Source organism: Kryptolebias marmoratus, linkage group LG13 (assembly GCF_001649575.2).
Source record: "Kryptolebias marmoratus isolate JLee-2015 linkage group LG13, ASM164957v2, whole genome shotgun sequence".
NCBI classification, from domain to species: domain Eukaryota; kingdom Metazoa; phylum Chordata; class Actinopteri; order Cyprinodontiformes; family Rivulidae; genus Kryptolebias; species Kryptolebias marmoratus.
The window spans coordinates 18,073,512-18,089,550 of NC_051442.1; the positions used below are offsets into that span (position 1 = coordinate 18,073,512).

The 16,039-nt window shown below is 38.7% G+C and overlaps 1 protein-coding gene across 1 annotated transcript in view; it reads left to right on the forward strand.

Moving 5' to 3' along the window:
• nlgn2b (neuroligin 2b) overlaps positions 1-16,039 on the forward strand; it is an 88,658-nt gene that overhangs the window by 56,172 nt on the left and 16,447 nt on the right. Inside the window, exon 4 of the mRNA XM_017412598.2 lies at positions 1,120-1,269. Coding sequence (XP_017268087.1) covers positions 1,120-1,269 — 150 coding nt within the window. The remainder of the gene's footprint in view (positions 1-1,119; positions 1,270-16,039) is intronic.

A 16,039-nucleotide genomic window follows, 5' to 3' on the forward strand; every position in this document is an offset into this window, starting at 1 on the left:
GGGGGGGGGGGGGGGGGGGGGGTGTTCAGGAGTGGAGCGTTGAGGGGGGCAGCAAAGTAAAGCATAGCAACATATCGATGAACTCAAAGACGCCAAGAACAGCCACGGCATCAGAACTAGCAGTTTGAGAGGATACCATCGGAGAATCAGACAGACGAAACATAGAGGACAGGTCCAGTGACACATGAAGTTCTTGCCTCCAACTCATACAGTAGTTCACTCAATATGTTTCGTACTTTGCATTTTTATCTTCCTTTATCTTGTGAATTATTGGCTGTCAGAGGTGTCTTCACATGTCCTGCTGCATGAATAAGTTATATCTGGAGCCAGAGCTTCAATAATTGCAGATAAACTCTAGATTTACATAAAGGGACAGTTCAAATTTGTTGGACTGGTGCTGTTTGGAAAACTTATGAACAGTTAATATCTTACCTGTCTTAGGTAAAATTTTGAATGCCCTCAGTTTGGAGATATAACTTTAATTCTGGTGAAACTGATGAACTAACAGCTAGTACGAGTGGTGCAAAGACCAAAATATATTGGCGGTGTCCTAAAACAACTCTATTTTTAAATGTGTTTTTATTTGAATGCTATTTTATAAAACTTTACATCATTGCAGAATGGTGTAAATTATTGTTATTGTCGGAAGTATGACAATAATCCTGCAGGAAGTTCCACCAAAGGTGCTACAGCTACCTGTTGCTGTTGCTATTTGTGCTTGCAAAAAACCACAGACTACAATGTAACTGTGTAAAGTGAAACTGATGGCATTATAAAGGTTTGTAAAATAGAGTTTGCATGAACCTTTATGAAACTGTTGAGATTGGAGTTCCTTTAAGATGATAGCAATCCACTTTGGTCTTGGTCCCACTCAGACTAGTTGTTCATCAGTCCAGTTAGAATGAAACTCTATATCTCCAAAATGATGCCATTCAATGGGCTACTTACAACAGATAGGATGTTATTGTTCACAGAATCTCAATTCTAAAGTTTTGAAATACCACGCTAGGGTGTGTGGAAATTTAAAAATAATTTCCTTTATGTGAAGAATAGGTGTTCATCTAGAAATACCCTGATATTTGATTTACATTCATTATAAACCTTTGTTTCTGTGTGCAGATATTAGGGATCGTCGCAAGAAGCCGGTGATGCTGTTCATCCACGGAGGCTCGTACATGGAGGGCTCAGGGAACATGTTTGACGGGAGTGTCCTCGCTGCCTATGGAAATGTAATTGTTGTCACCATGAACTATCGGCTCGGTGTGCTAGGTAAGTTTGACGTGTCGTGTACGTGCTATAATTCGTGACAGATCCGGGTTTTGTAAAATTTTGGAGTTTGATTTGACACCACATCCTCATGCCAGAGTGTCTTTAGAAATCGTATCACACCCATGAAACGCTTATTGTGTCAAAGCAAACATTCTGACGCATGTTTTATATTAAAAATGACTGCTACTACAGCCTTTTGAGCGACCATATCAAGGTTTTTTGATGACAAACTGCATAATGTGATGATGTTGAGTGTCAGCATAAGGTAATGACATACTACTGTAGGTTTTACATCCTGGAAGAGACAAATTTGAGAGAAAATGAAGGCAGTATGTACTAAAAAGTGAAAATCTAAAATGAGCTATGAAATGAGACAATGTCCTGTGAGAGTTCCTGATTTGTTATTATACACATTTTCATTAAAAAAAAGAAAAAAATAGTATATTTTCACAATAATGAGAATACCCATGCATCAATTCATTAAAAACCTTGCATTCCTTGAAGGAATGCATATCGCCTGCCACCTTTAATTACAGGGTTTTAACAGGTTAAACCAAGATGGTGAAAAATGACAGAGTGAGAGCCATGTGGGTTAAACGTTGAAAATAACATCATGTGTGATTCATGAGGTTTGTTAGCACTCAGCGAATGTGTTGTGAATGACTCTCGGCTCCTACCACATCAAGTTCTAGTTCAGTATCAGTAAAAGCGAATGAGTTACAGCCATTTTTGTGTTATGTGTGTTCATTTCTCATTCACTTTTAAGAACAAATGTATATATATATATAAATATATTTGTAGCCAATTATGCAACACATCAAACCACAACTTTAAGACCAAAGTTCATACTGATCCTGGAACTGATCGTTTGTATGTGCTGAGAAGAGCAGATGATGTGAGAAACCAGTGTAAACCCCAGGTAAAGGTTTGCTCAAGCTTGCGGATGAAAGCAGAGGGCCGAGGAGCCAACATAACCTGAGCCAGAACGCATTATAATTAGATAATGCTCTTGCAAATGTGCTGTGTACAATTTATTGCTATTATTAAGATTTCCACTCTGGTTCAAGCTTGTTGGGCTCAATTATGATACAGATCAAAGACAGTGTAGCATCTGATGGCAGCCAACAACAATAGGTGGAGTCACTCTTTTCAATCAGTCTAAATGTAATGTCATTATGCTGTTTTTTTTTTTTTTTATAAATGTTTTTTTAAAAGCTCTCCGGTATTGACAGCCACCAAGACCTGACTGACTTTACTCCTGAGGCACCGCTGAAGACTTTGTGCCTTATCTCTTCTTCACACTGAATGATGAAACTCACTATGATGTAAAAATAAAAAAACAACACCAACAAAAACAAAACAAAAGACAGCCAGAACCTGAATAAAATAAAGTTGGCTTCCCATTGGGCGTGATACATTGTTGGTTTTGAGCTTGTACAAAACTACTATAGCGAGGTTGGGGTGGTCTGTCATCTGCATCTTGGTTCAGTCTGAGAGGGTTATGCAGGTGTGTAAAGCAGGGTGCAGAAGGGTTTCTTGGGGATCTCAAATACTAGCAGGGAAGAAACTATTAGGTAAGAGTGTACTTTGAAGGAGGTTTTCCAAATTTGCTGCAATCCAGCCAGGTTCTAATAGCTTGTGTAGGTTGTCATCCAGTGTGAAGGAGGCCTTAGGTGTATATTAAGACACTGTCATTCTGTTTCATATTGTATTTTATTTTCTCCATTTGTTATTGGGGTTTTTTTGGATTATAAGGTATTCTAATTTTCGTCATCCTATTGTACTTTTGTTGTGGTTGCTCAGCCTGTGAGTGTGGGCTGAATTAAGCTGTGTGTGTGTGCAGCCCTTGTGCTGCTGGATATCAGGGAAGTCAAGTATTTACATTCACCATCATCTTCCGGAGGTGTTTGCACAAAGACTATTTGCAGCAGTCCTCGTTGTTACCAAGTTGGGTAATCAGATCTTGTTTATTGCATCAAGCCTGTTTCAACATATCACAATGATGATAAACAGAGAAACTGGAGTAGTTTAGGACAGAGTCCAAGAGTTGCAGTGAGTATTAACAGAGGGCAACATAATCCACACTGTTATTGACAGTGCCGGCGGAGAGGCACGGGGACAAGGGCAAACTGAAAGTTTTATGAAACGAGCCGGACCCGAACCTGCTGATCTGTCTGGCTGGATTTCAGCTTGTTTTATGCATTCTTCCTCGTAAACGTTGAGACAAATCGCAGCTGTTAAAATGCCGAGAATCATATTTGAGAAAAGGATTGTTGTGTGCTGTTTAAAAAAAAAAGGAAACAATCCCAAATATCTTCATTTACCTCTGCGACCTTGCGTTCAGGGCGTAAAGGTGTCTGATTTACACTGACATCTGTGCGGTGAATCATATTTGAGACATTTAAAGTGCGTCCATGCATTTTAAGCTACCTTTATAACCCTGAAACTCCACAAGAAGTCATGAAAATCCATAGAAGATACAGAGATAAAAAGGTGGAGATAGATCCTGCTGAGTTATTATGAGGGATGATGCGGTGTCCTTGATTCAGGTAAGATTGTTAAAAAATTTTGACATGTAGGTGATTGTGTGCTTTCTCGCTCACTCACACTCTCAGATGTGCTTTTAAATGGGTTACTGTACTAAGGCGATTATCCTTGAGTGTGTATGTTTTTGTGTGGTACAAGCATGTCTGTGAGCACATCAGTTCCTTATTGTGCACGCAACAGTGTGTGTGTGTGGAGTAATTAGTTGTGTGCTGTGCATGAAACATATACATGAATAATGCACCATCCATCTGAAAATTTTAACAGCGCTCTGCTCTGACACAGTGCATTTGAGTCAAAGTGAAAAACAGAGGAACACAGTATCTTAATGGTTTTATGTTCTAATCTTTAGCATTATCCTGTACTTACACTCACAGGAGCTTACACATGCCAACCTCATTTCATACGACGCCTGTGCCTTTAAGAGAGGGATCGGGAGTCAGGAGCAGGGTAAGAGGAGAGAGCAGGGAATAGAGACAGATGAGCGAGGGAGAATCATAGAGAGACAGTGAGGGAAGAGGAAACAGAAGGGGGAGATGGGAGCAGTCTAAAAATAAACCTACACAAATGCTTTTTTAAATCTGCACTGAAGCAAAGTACTCGTTGGAATAAATGCTCCCTGCAATGTGACCACCGCTTCCTTTCGGAGCACTTCATGCTGTTCGCCTCGACCCATGTATACGTGTGTTTAACAAATAATAATTTAAAGAATGTGTGTAATAATTTATGATACGCTCGGTGGTTGTGCGATAAAATGGGTGAATGAGAAGAAAATGTCTGCTGCACACAGCCGTGTCCAGAGGTTTGGACTGCTGTGATTTAAGACTCTTTTCGCCTCACCTTCTCCTACCTTCCTCCTGCTCCAGGCTGAGAGAGCCCTCTGATTTGTGTTGCATAGCCATCTGTTCAGACTAATTAACTAATTAACTAATTAATGAACTCTGGGGAAAGGCCCACCATCGTGGGCTTCGAGAACATTTTTTACCTCAGGAAGAGAGATGAAACGCATCTCCTGGAAACGATTCACCACGTCTTTCAAATTTTCGCTTTTTTTGGTTCTTCTTTTTTGCCTATTTATTTATTTTTTTAAAGTAAGCAAGTAACCTATTTAAGACTATCTTTTTGCCATGATATATAACTAAAGCTCCTATAACTATGAAGTTCTGATTGTTTGGGTACTATCTTGGCAAAACCAAACTGTAAATTTGTACAGAATTGTTCAATTTTAAACACATCGCTTGGTTTATCTTTTTAATTCAAAATGTGCATAAAATGAATAAGAAGCATGTTTGACAGTGAAAATGTTTGCTTAACAGTATATGTTTACTGTCTGTCTCTAAAAGGCAACAGGCAGGTGATATTTACAACTAAATAATTAACTATATATATATATATATATATATATATATATATATATATATATAAAGCCACTGACCTAGGCTATGAAGAGATCATTGGGATTTTTAAAGGGATAGTTCAGATTTTCTAAAGTGAGGCTGCATACAGTATTTTGGAAGCCTGTGGATTTTAGCTAAAGTAGACAACAAACAGAGCAATTTCATTATAAAAAGGGTGAAGATCTCATTGGAGAATCAAGCTAACTGCTATTCAGAGAAGAGCCTAAGACAAATTATCAAATTATCTATCATCTAAAACTGAACAACTTAGTTAATATATAGTTCAAAAGCACATGTACCTGTATGTTTGGTAACACTCTATGTTCTGTCATGTGAATAACCATCTGCTACTAAAGTGATACATAAAAGGTCACTATAAACTCTTTATGTGAGACACGATAAACTTTCTGAGATGTTATATTTTTTTAGATAGTGGAAATTTTTTCCTAGACTTGCCCACTTCTCAGTAGCAGTTATCTCCAGTAGGGATGTGATGATTCACCAAGTCATACTGATTCACAAATGCAGAGTGCACGATGCAATTGGATAACTAGAGCAGCCATATACCGATGGTGTTTGGGGATTAAATCGATGTGCATCCCTTTGTACCAAACAAATTTGATCCAATTAATTATTAGACGAAAAGTCTACAAGCAAGTTAGTTTTTACAGACATCAAAATGAAAGACTGTAATTATGTTTGTGTATGAAAAATGTATCCCGTTTACTCCTTTTAGTGCATAACTTTTGTTGCCAGCACATTTACCACTGTAGGTTCTTTGTTGTCATTGTATTAGTTGGAGTTCTCTGCCAAAGTAAAAGTCAAATGCTTTCATCAACAGGCAGGCGAGTTCAGGACCTGAGAGATGTTTCAGACAAATTCAGCTTATAGCTCTGTAGTAATCACCTTCTTGGTGCTAAAATACTATTTTATTTCTGTCAAACTAAATTATGTTGGGATTTTTCTATCTATGCAACTAAAGACAGTTAGCAAACTTAGCAAATATCAAATTTATGTTATATACTTGCTATGCTGCTTGTTGTGTGTTGACACTGGTTCATCCATTGAGTTTAGAAGGCTTTTTAGGCCTGAATGATTCATAGGTCAAGTTGAAAAGTCATAGGTTAGGTTTCTTATTAAACAAAAAAACCTCTTAAGGTGAGGTACTGGACAAAAGAACACACCACTTTAAAATATTACAAGAACATCTGACTGGTTGAAAGCAAAACATAAAGAATGAGGGTTGACTCAAGACCTTTGCATGGTGCTGTCCACCCTTCACTAAGTAAGATTAAAAATATCAGTATGCAGACCAGCTGAATGATAACAAACAAGTATTTATTTCATTTGTATTAGAGATGAGGAAAAGTCAGCTGTAGCTAAGGTTGGGTCTAAGGCTGATTAGTTAACCTGATTGGAAGATGGCTCCCTTTGGGGATCTGGGAAATGTGGGCTGGTTAGTGGTAAACCACAGGTTTGACTCTGACTTCATGTTTCCTCTGGAGTAGCTCTTGTGAGGCCCTGGCTTCACATGGTCTGCTAGATTGCTATCAAGATCAGATAAGCTAAGTGTTTCTGCACCAGCTAGCCGGGCTGCAGTTATTACTACCATTTTGTCTTTATTGGTGCACAGCCATTCGCGTGACTCGTGCCTCCAAAGCAATGCCACATTTGTTACAGGAGCAATTATGAGTAAAGGAGGCAGAGGAGGAGCTGAACATCCGACCCACAACGCAAATGATAACAGGACTAACATGCCGATAGCCATGCTAAGCTAGCAGATTGCAGATGAAAGAGGAATACAAACATGGTAAAAAAAACAGCCCTTTAAAAAGCGGGTGCAGATGATTAATTGAAGAGTCAGAAGCTGAGAGTTTAACAAAGCAGGAAGTGATGTTGGTCTTATGCATGAAATGCAGGTGATCATGTAGTTGCACATGCCAATGTGTGTGTGCTTGTCTGTTAGCACCACTATGCATATTACAATAAAACTTTCAGAACGTAATCACCGGCTGCACATCATCAGCTGATTAACTTTTGGAATCAAGATGTCCGCCACTTTATTTAGATCATTTTAGATTTTCACTCTTTATTTAAACCTTTGGCATGCAAGTTGGCAAGCGATGCGCCTTCTTTCAAGGAATGCAAATGTCATTCTTATACTATTATCAGCTTTAAACCTTTGTTTTGAACCTTTGAAGTTTGCCTCCTCCAGGGTAGACAAAGAGCTGGGAAGGAAGAGGTGTGTGGGTGAAATCTGATACAAAAATCAAATGTGGAATTCACATTATTGCCAAATTTTGGCGAAATCCACACAAAATGATGCTGAGATTCACGTTTGTAATGTTCGTTATGAATAAATGTTTCTATTTCTGTTACATAATGAAATAAAAATGTTATAGTCCTTTTAATGTCAGATCATCGCTTTCTATTTTTCAAAATGGAAATTTTAAAAACCTAATCTAGAAATGTAGAAATCCACAGCATTGGTTCTCTTAGTGTTGGGGCTCACTTGAATAGATCCAGTTCATGTAATAACCATGACTACTGACTGACTATCATTAATTAAAACTCCTTTACTAGCCTTATGATTGAAACTTTTTTTTTTTCCTGTAGACTTTTGAGGCCATGTTTCTTGAGTTTTTATTTCATTTTCAATTCCATCAAACTGCATTTTTTTTATTATTGGGGATGAGTCATTTCTGAAATGATTTGAAAAGCTGTGAAACGACTTTGTGTCAGGGTTATGTTTGAAGTAATCACTTTTCAAATTTGCATGACAGTTTGGTGCCGTTTAAGTGGACGCTTGTGAGTAATTTTGAATTTGCTGTGTGGTGGCGAAACCCGTCACCTTCTGCTTGGATTTTAGGCTGGATTTTAATGAGGTCAGAGGAAGCGAGCTCAATCGCAAAATAATTTTATTTCTGGCTACACTCGATATAAAATACAGCACATAATTGACATGAACCTGCCAGCAAGGTCTCGATTTAACTTCATGTGTCAAAAAAAAAAAAAAAAAGAATAATATTTAAGGCCTGGAATTATTTGAAGGACTGCCTGTCAAGATGTGTTTAAGTATATGAAATGGATCATAGTCAGCTGCTACCACAACAAAATTGTTTGTATTTATCTTCTAATAGTTGCATGTCGATATAATAGATAATTACCAGATCATTTTAAATTTTTTTGCACAGTATTAAAATGTCCAACTCTGTTCTAATTCAGAAGTTTGACATGTTTATAATGATCTTTTCCTCTACCTGGGTCTGAGTCTTGTGTCGTCTTTTAAATCACCTTTTCTGTGAGTAGAAAATAACTGAATCTTGACATTTCTCATCATCCCTGTGATGTTACACTGAAATTATATACCGTGTCCTTCATCCTGTGTTTCTTTCACCTCTGTCAGTTTGGGTCTGATAATAGCTCTGGGCGATATTCCCTTTAATACCTGTTTTATGTCTGTGTTTCTTTTTTTTAATCTCTTCGATTCCTCTCTGTCCCGAGCAGTTTTCCTGTGGCCCGCTGGAGTCACTTTGTTCAGTCCAAAAGATCGCTCTGCTGCAGAAGTCTCAAACCGTCCCGCGACTGACGGACACTTCTGGATTTCTTTCTCTGAAGAGATGATTAAAGCTACAGATTCAAGAGAGTGACACAAAAGAGAATAAATCTGTCAAGCATGATGAAAATAAATGGGAAAGTATGAAAAGGAATAAATTAAAGAATAAATAGTGCAACAAAAGTGAATAAATCGGCCCAAGAATACAAAAAAAAACGAATGGAAAAATATAAAAAAGAATATTCATTTTCAAGCTGCAAAAAAGTTTGATTTAAAAATGTGGAATTAAAAAGATGGATGTTGGAACAGATTATGGTGAAACTCTTTATGCAAAATACAAAGCACAAAATAATATAACACATATAGAATATTTCTTTATACATGTTTAATATTTATTTGCAGAACTGTAAATAATTGAATGGACATATAGAAAAATGCTAAAAAAAAGTTGAAAACATCCAATTTTTTTTTTTTTTTCAGATTTATTGATGTACTCATTGAATATTTCATGTGTATTTTCCTATTCCTCAGCAGATCTAATCCTCTCATACAGCTCTACACTCAACAGAGGATTTACTGAATAAATCTGGATATAGTGCATTCAATACTTCATACGTATCAGGAGTGTCACAGTATTCGTACTGAACCATCGGAGTACTGACGTCAGGGTTTGGTGTATACAATCAGAAGAAGAATATGTTAGTCACGGGGGACTACTATCTAAAGCACTCCACACCAAAGCAAAGCAAGAATATCTAGTTCAGATGAAACACGGGAACTTGTTTGTTTCAAATCAACAGTGTGGAAACTGTTCACGGTGAACTACGGCGACAGTGGAGAGCGAGCTGTTGGTGTACGGCAAGCCTAAAGGGTCTTAATTTGCCTGCTCTGAAATTCCTTCTAACATATGTGGTCAAGTACCAGGTGTTGAAGGCTGTTCAGTATCTCACTGGGCTAGGACTGTTGGAGCCTAGTTGGCGAGTCAAAATGGTGAGAAAAACGCTTTTGTGTGCAGTCTCATCGAATTCTAAGTGTTTGCGACCAAGTCACCAGCGAGCCACGCGGATGTGGGCCTGTTTTTGAAAATCGTGGTTTATTTTTGTGGGCACAGCCTCGAATACAGGTTGGAAAACTGTGTTCTAGGCTGTGCGCATTTTTTCGTTAACCACCTCCACCCGCATCATTTGAGTCAGGACTACGAGGAAACTGAGAACCCCCTCAAGGCTCCATCGTGAATACCAGCTTCGGCTTGGTTTGTGCCCACCGTGCAGGTGTCAAAATACAGCTTGAGAAATCAAGCAGGGTATGAGGCGCCTGCGATGACTTTGACTAGTTTAGACCGAATTAACTTCAACACGGTACAATATAATGTTTTATTTGTAATGCCACAGTGGGGTTACCAGTTCACAATAATATACATTACTGTATTTTTCCTACCCCCCTCACATTTAACGGTGATCTGTTTCTCTGAATCTGCTTCTGAGAGGCTTATTATCTATTTAGAAGTAATTAAAAAATAGCGTTCTGCATCTGCTTCCTTTCCTTGTTGTACCAAAGCATGACCCCAAAACCAATATCTGTACAGACGATAGATAGATAGATAGATAGATAGATAGATAGATAGATAGATAGATAGATAGATAGATAGATAGATAGATAGATAGATAGATAGATAGATAGATTTTTTTTAAGAGAATATGTTATGATGTCACCATTTCAAAACTAATAAATTTAAAAAATGCATTGTAGTGAATTTTGGATTTGGATTATGTGAAGATCTTTGACTTAAATTACGCCCACCACTTTTTCACTCCTCCTGTTTACCTTCGACTCACTTTCTTCCACCTGTGTCTTTACTGACGGTCTGATGGCTCTCCTCACAGTTCCTTAGCTGTTACCTAAAGCGAGGCTTGAATATGCATGAGTTCAGCCTCATAAACTGCTGCTCTCAGCACTAAAGTCAGAAGGAAGCCCCAACTCAGCAGTAGCAGGGGATGGAGGGGTTCAGAGGCTAAATTTACTGAACTAGAAGGAAAGCAGGAAAAGGAAATTGTTTGAATTATGATATGCAGATTATTATTTTTATTTTTTTTATCGCCCGCTGCTGAAGGCAAAGTGAAGCGATAATAGTTTCGCACATGTCTCTGTGTGTGTTTGTTTGTCTGTACCATTAGCAAAATATCTCATGAACCAGTGGATGGATTTTAAAAAAACTCCTATAAAGTAATCAATGGATGTGCATCTACAACTGATCAGCTTTTGAAGTCACCCCAATTTAAGATGGCCACTACAGCTAACTGATGTTAGCTAACACAAAAAAGACTTCAACTCAGTCAGCTTTATAAATATTGTACTAAACTTTGGTGTGACAGTGGCTGAGAGTCACCCCAATGATATACTCTGAGCACTAACACATCTTGCTCAATCTTACAGTATCACATGAGGTTGCTCATATCATCATTTATTAGGTTTTAACGCCATCCTTAAAACTCCAGCATGAAAAGTGGAGGGCGATATGCATTCCTTCAAGGAACGCTATGTTTTAATCTTCTTTATGCTGTCCTGACGCAGAGGAAAAGAGGTGGCACTAATCCAAGCCGGGATGCCATCTTATTCTTTAAACTCGGCAGCATCCATGTGCGTTCAGATTCTGCTGTTGTGTACTTGAATAAGGGAAGCACTTGGATATGTGTATGCAAGTGCTTTTGTGAGTGTCTGTCCATGTAATTTCTGCCGGAAGCCCTGGACTGTTGCCAGGCAACTGTGGCATGCTGCTCAGCACTCGGCCCGGGCAGCAGACACTTCCACATGCTCGTGGTTTCGATAAGCAGCACGGGTCAGCGGTGATACGTGACCGGGTCGGAGTGTCGCCAGGCTAAGAGCCAGACGATCCCTGGGATAATCCGAGCACACATTCAGTCATAAAGGGAACCCTAAACAATATCTTAATTACTCGGAGTAATCCTTGGGTTATATTTCAATAACAATGCTGATATGATTTGAGGCAGTAAGACTTTTACTTCGACAATCCGTTCAACGGTGCACGCTGCATGATGAAGGCTAGGAGCAGCTGTGGGTTTCTCGTGAATTAGGTAATCCTCTCATCCCTTCATCACAATTTAATCTTACGCTGAGTTTTCATGACCGCTCTCTCGCTATCATTATTGCTAGAGGACAGAATTTGGTCCTCCCTTTGCTCAATCACTGCGCTGATGATGTAAGCAGCTGATGATGTAAGCAACCACAATGCACGAAGTTATATTGGAAGTAAAAGAAAATAAGACAACAAAACTAGTATTTTTTTTTTTTTTTTGGACGGAATGCACATCACCAGCTGCCACTTTACATGGCAAAGTTTTAACAACATACCTTGTCTGATTCGTTCGTGCTCAGGGTGTCTGTTGAGACTGACTCACAACTACGACCACACCATTTTTCTGATGGCTAAAGTCAATAAGCTGTGGTGGCCATCTTGAATCAGGGTGACTCCAAAAGTTCATCAGCTGTAAATGAACACCCAGTGATTACTTTCTGAGCGTTTCATTAAACTCCCTCCAGTGGGTCATAAGAAATTTTGCTAACAGACAGACATGGCTGACTCCTACAGTTAAGGTTAAGGTTTTAAATGACGATCTTGTCTGATCTCTTAGTGGTCCAATCATGCGATGGGACTGACTCTCAACTACTACTGTACCACATTTTAGCTCAATATCTGTAAAATTGACTGAGTTACAACCATTTATGTGTTTCCTAATATCAGCTAGCTGTGGCGGACATCTTGAATTGAGTTACCTACAAAAGGTAATCAGTTGTAGATGTGCATTCAATAATTATTCTCTAGGAGTTTCATTGAAATCCATCCAGTGGTTCATGAAATATTTTGCTAACAGACACACATGTTCACACAGACACAATCAATTGCACGATTGCCTGCCTTTATTTGTACATTCACCAGGTTAATTCAGCGAAATCTTTCCTGGCTTCCAGTGTTGCGTTGTTTGCTAAAGTGCAGTAAAACGTGCGGCGAGAGATGTGTGACACTGATTGTTGTGGAAAGATCAGCTTTCAAGTGTTTGTCGTCATTGCCACTCACAGTACAATCGTCAGCAATAAACCCTAATATTGTGTTCTCTGTCACTCAGGAGAGCGGATCTCCTCCATGTGTTCCTGTGTTACTGTACCTCACTGCTGTCCTACATTTCTCCAGCTGCCCTTTAGAACATACTGTTTAATTCAGTCACTTGGGCTATCTGTGTCATCTTCAATTCCCATGCAAGGAAACACACTGAACTTTGCAGCGTTTTATTCACTTTCATTCCCCCTCACTTCCATGGCACAGCCGTTTACTCCAACTTCTTCTTCTTCTCCTTCTCTTTTATGTGTCTATGACAGATTGGATCCGAATTCTGTCAGAGCGTCGCCCGGGCTGCAGCTGGCACTAAATATTCACAATATTGAAAACACAATATTACTGATTTAATATTAGTCTCCGGACCACAATCTAGTGGTTTTGAACACACTCTCTGGCACTCTTCATTAAAGGAATAGTTCAGATCTTCTTAAGTGGGATTCTGTTAAAAGCTTATGAACAATTAATATCTTACCAGTTGTGGATAGCTCTATGAACGCCTTTCAGTTTGGAGAAATGGAGTTTAACTGACCAGATAGATGAGCTAATAGCTAGTCTGAGTGAGGCCAAAATCAAAGTGGATTTCTGCTGCCTTAAAACAACTCCAAAAACAACTCCAATCTAAAGATTTTAAAGTGATACAGGTATTTTATAAACCCTGACACCGCTATCAGTTTCACATTAAATTGCTATTTACATAAAATGTTATGTATTTTTGCATCTAGCTGCTGGATTGGTTTGTATTTCTGGTGGAATAACAATATAATGCAATTTTGATGGCATGAAGTAGGGTCCCCAAATGGCAAACCGTGGTCCAAATCCAGACCCAAATGAAGTCCTGTCTGGACCCAGATCGGTCGTTAAACGAACTTGCACGCTTTCTGTCATATTTACGGTAATCCATTTTAGGCAGTCCGGCTTTCATAGGCGTTACGGTAGCCTGATGGGGGCCTGGTTCCTCCTCTCTGACTCTTTCTCCCTGCAGAGAGAAGTCAACCCACAGTGAGAGGCTAAAAAAACAACAACACCTGAGTGAATAAAATCAGCACGACTAAAAGGCAAAAGTTGAGAGAAAACTGGAGGTTTTTACCCAGACAGGGCAGATATGTTCATTTTTCCTGTGGAGAGATATCTCATACTGCAGATTGTAGTTTTCTCCCTTTAAAAAAACAAAAAAAAAAACAAATAAATAAGGCTTTTAAATGAATTTCTGTCTGGCCAGTTGAAAACAGACCTTTTTTTTTCTTTCCTGTCGCTCTCCTGTGCCGTTGGATGTCTAATGCTCGCAGACAGCTTTCTTGTCCTCTACATTCTGTCCAAAAAGGAAAGAGAAAAGATGAGACAGAGGTTAACATAAAACCGGCTTACTATTTCCATAGAGACAGAATTTTTTTTTTTATGTATCTTTCTGTTTTCACACGCCCACACGAGCTCACAATCATACAGTTCTATTTATTAACACTCCTGGCCCCTGCTCTGGTAGTTTATTCACAAGTGAACTCACACAGATCTGTGCGTTTCGGCATCAAATCCGTGACATCAGTGCCTGCTGTTGTCTCAAACATGTCCAGCGGTTAGTTTTTTGTTTTTCTTTTAACTCAGTTTTTGGTGTATTTGTGTGGCTTCTCATATCCTAACTAACCAGTCATTGTGCTAATTGATTATTCTAGTTTTAAGTCCAACTTATTAGACATTATTAATTAAAATGTTCAGAGTTTTATACCTAAGTGTAGTCATAGTATTATTTCAAATACTGTGCTTGGGGTAAGTAAAGGAAAAATCTCTCCTCCCATTTTACTTACATTTTGTGCAGTTTAAGACATTAAAAGGTTTAATAAGTGGTGTAAGTAGTTAAATAATATGTCGTTGACTTCCAACTTGTTTTTGATTACCCCTGGTGGTCAAAAAGAGTACCTGGTATTTCACATTTACATTTAAAGTTGCTGAAGGTTAGTCAGCAGGTTTAGTCATGACTGTGTGTATTCCTCCACGATGTCCATCTGCAACTGTAGATGGAGGTAAGCCAACTCAAGATGGCCGCCACAGCTGGTTAAACTTAGAAAACACAAAATGTTTCCAAAAACACAAAATGTTTCCAACTGTCAGTTTAACAGATATTGAGCTGAAATTTGGTGTGGTTGTAGCTGAGAGTCATCCCCAACACTCAGTTTTCAGAGTGCTTGAAAACGGAGCGAGGTTTGTGTTTAACCCTTGCCAATAACTACTGGAGTCAACTTTGTCTGTCTGTTAGCAAAATATCTCATGAACAACTGAATGGTTTTTACTGACACTTTCGGGGACTAATCATTGGATGTACGTCTACAACTGATTAACTTTGGAGCTAACCCAGTATAAGATGGCCGCCACAGCCACCTGACCCTAAAAAACTCAAAAATCACAATTTTTTAGTCCGTTTTACAGATATTGTGCTAAAAGTTGGGGTGGATGCAGCTGAGTCATTTTCAAAACATACTCTGAGTGCTACTCCTTGCGTGAGATTTTTGCTTTAAACTTTGGCATTAACTGTTGGTGTCAACAATGTTTGTCTGTTAGTAAAATATCTAATGAACCACTGGATGGATTTAAATGACACTTTCAGAACGTAATCATTTGATGTACATCTACAACTGATTACCTTTGAAGATGGCCACCACAACTAATCAACATTAACCAACACAAAATATCCATAACTCAGTCAGTTTTACATATATTGAGCTAAAATTTGGCGTGGTAGTGGCTGAGAGTCATCCCCAACATGAGTGTGAGATCTTGTAATATTGCACGATTGCGCATCACGGGGTTTCAAGGTTTGACCAAAATGGCTGCAGCTCCATCATTTCTCAACATAAGATGATCTCAGCTATGAAAGACGATGGGCGATGGGCGATGTGTTCCTTCAAGGATTATTTATTTAGAAATGTACATGCAAGTTATGCAGTTCCACAAAAAAAAAAATCTTCCTGACCCCTTCATTGAAATAGTGAGCTGAGACCAAATTACCAGTAACTAGTGCCGTCAAAAAAAACAAAGAAAAAAAAAAAGGAAAGAAAGAAAAACGTGCTCCTATTCATTAATCATCATCTGCCAACAACGTAGCGGAAGGAATGAGAGCTGAGAAAAACTTCTTGGCAGGACAAAGTGAGG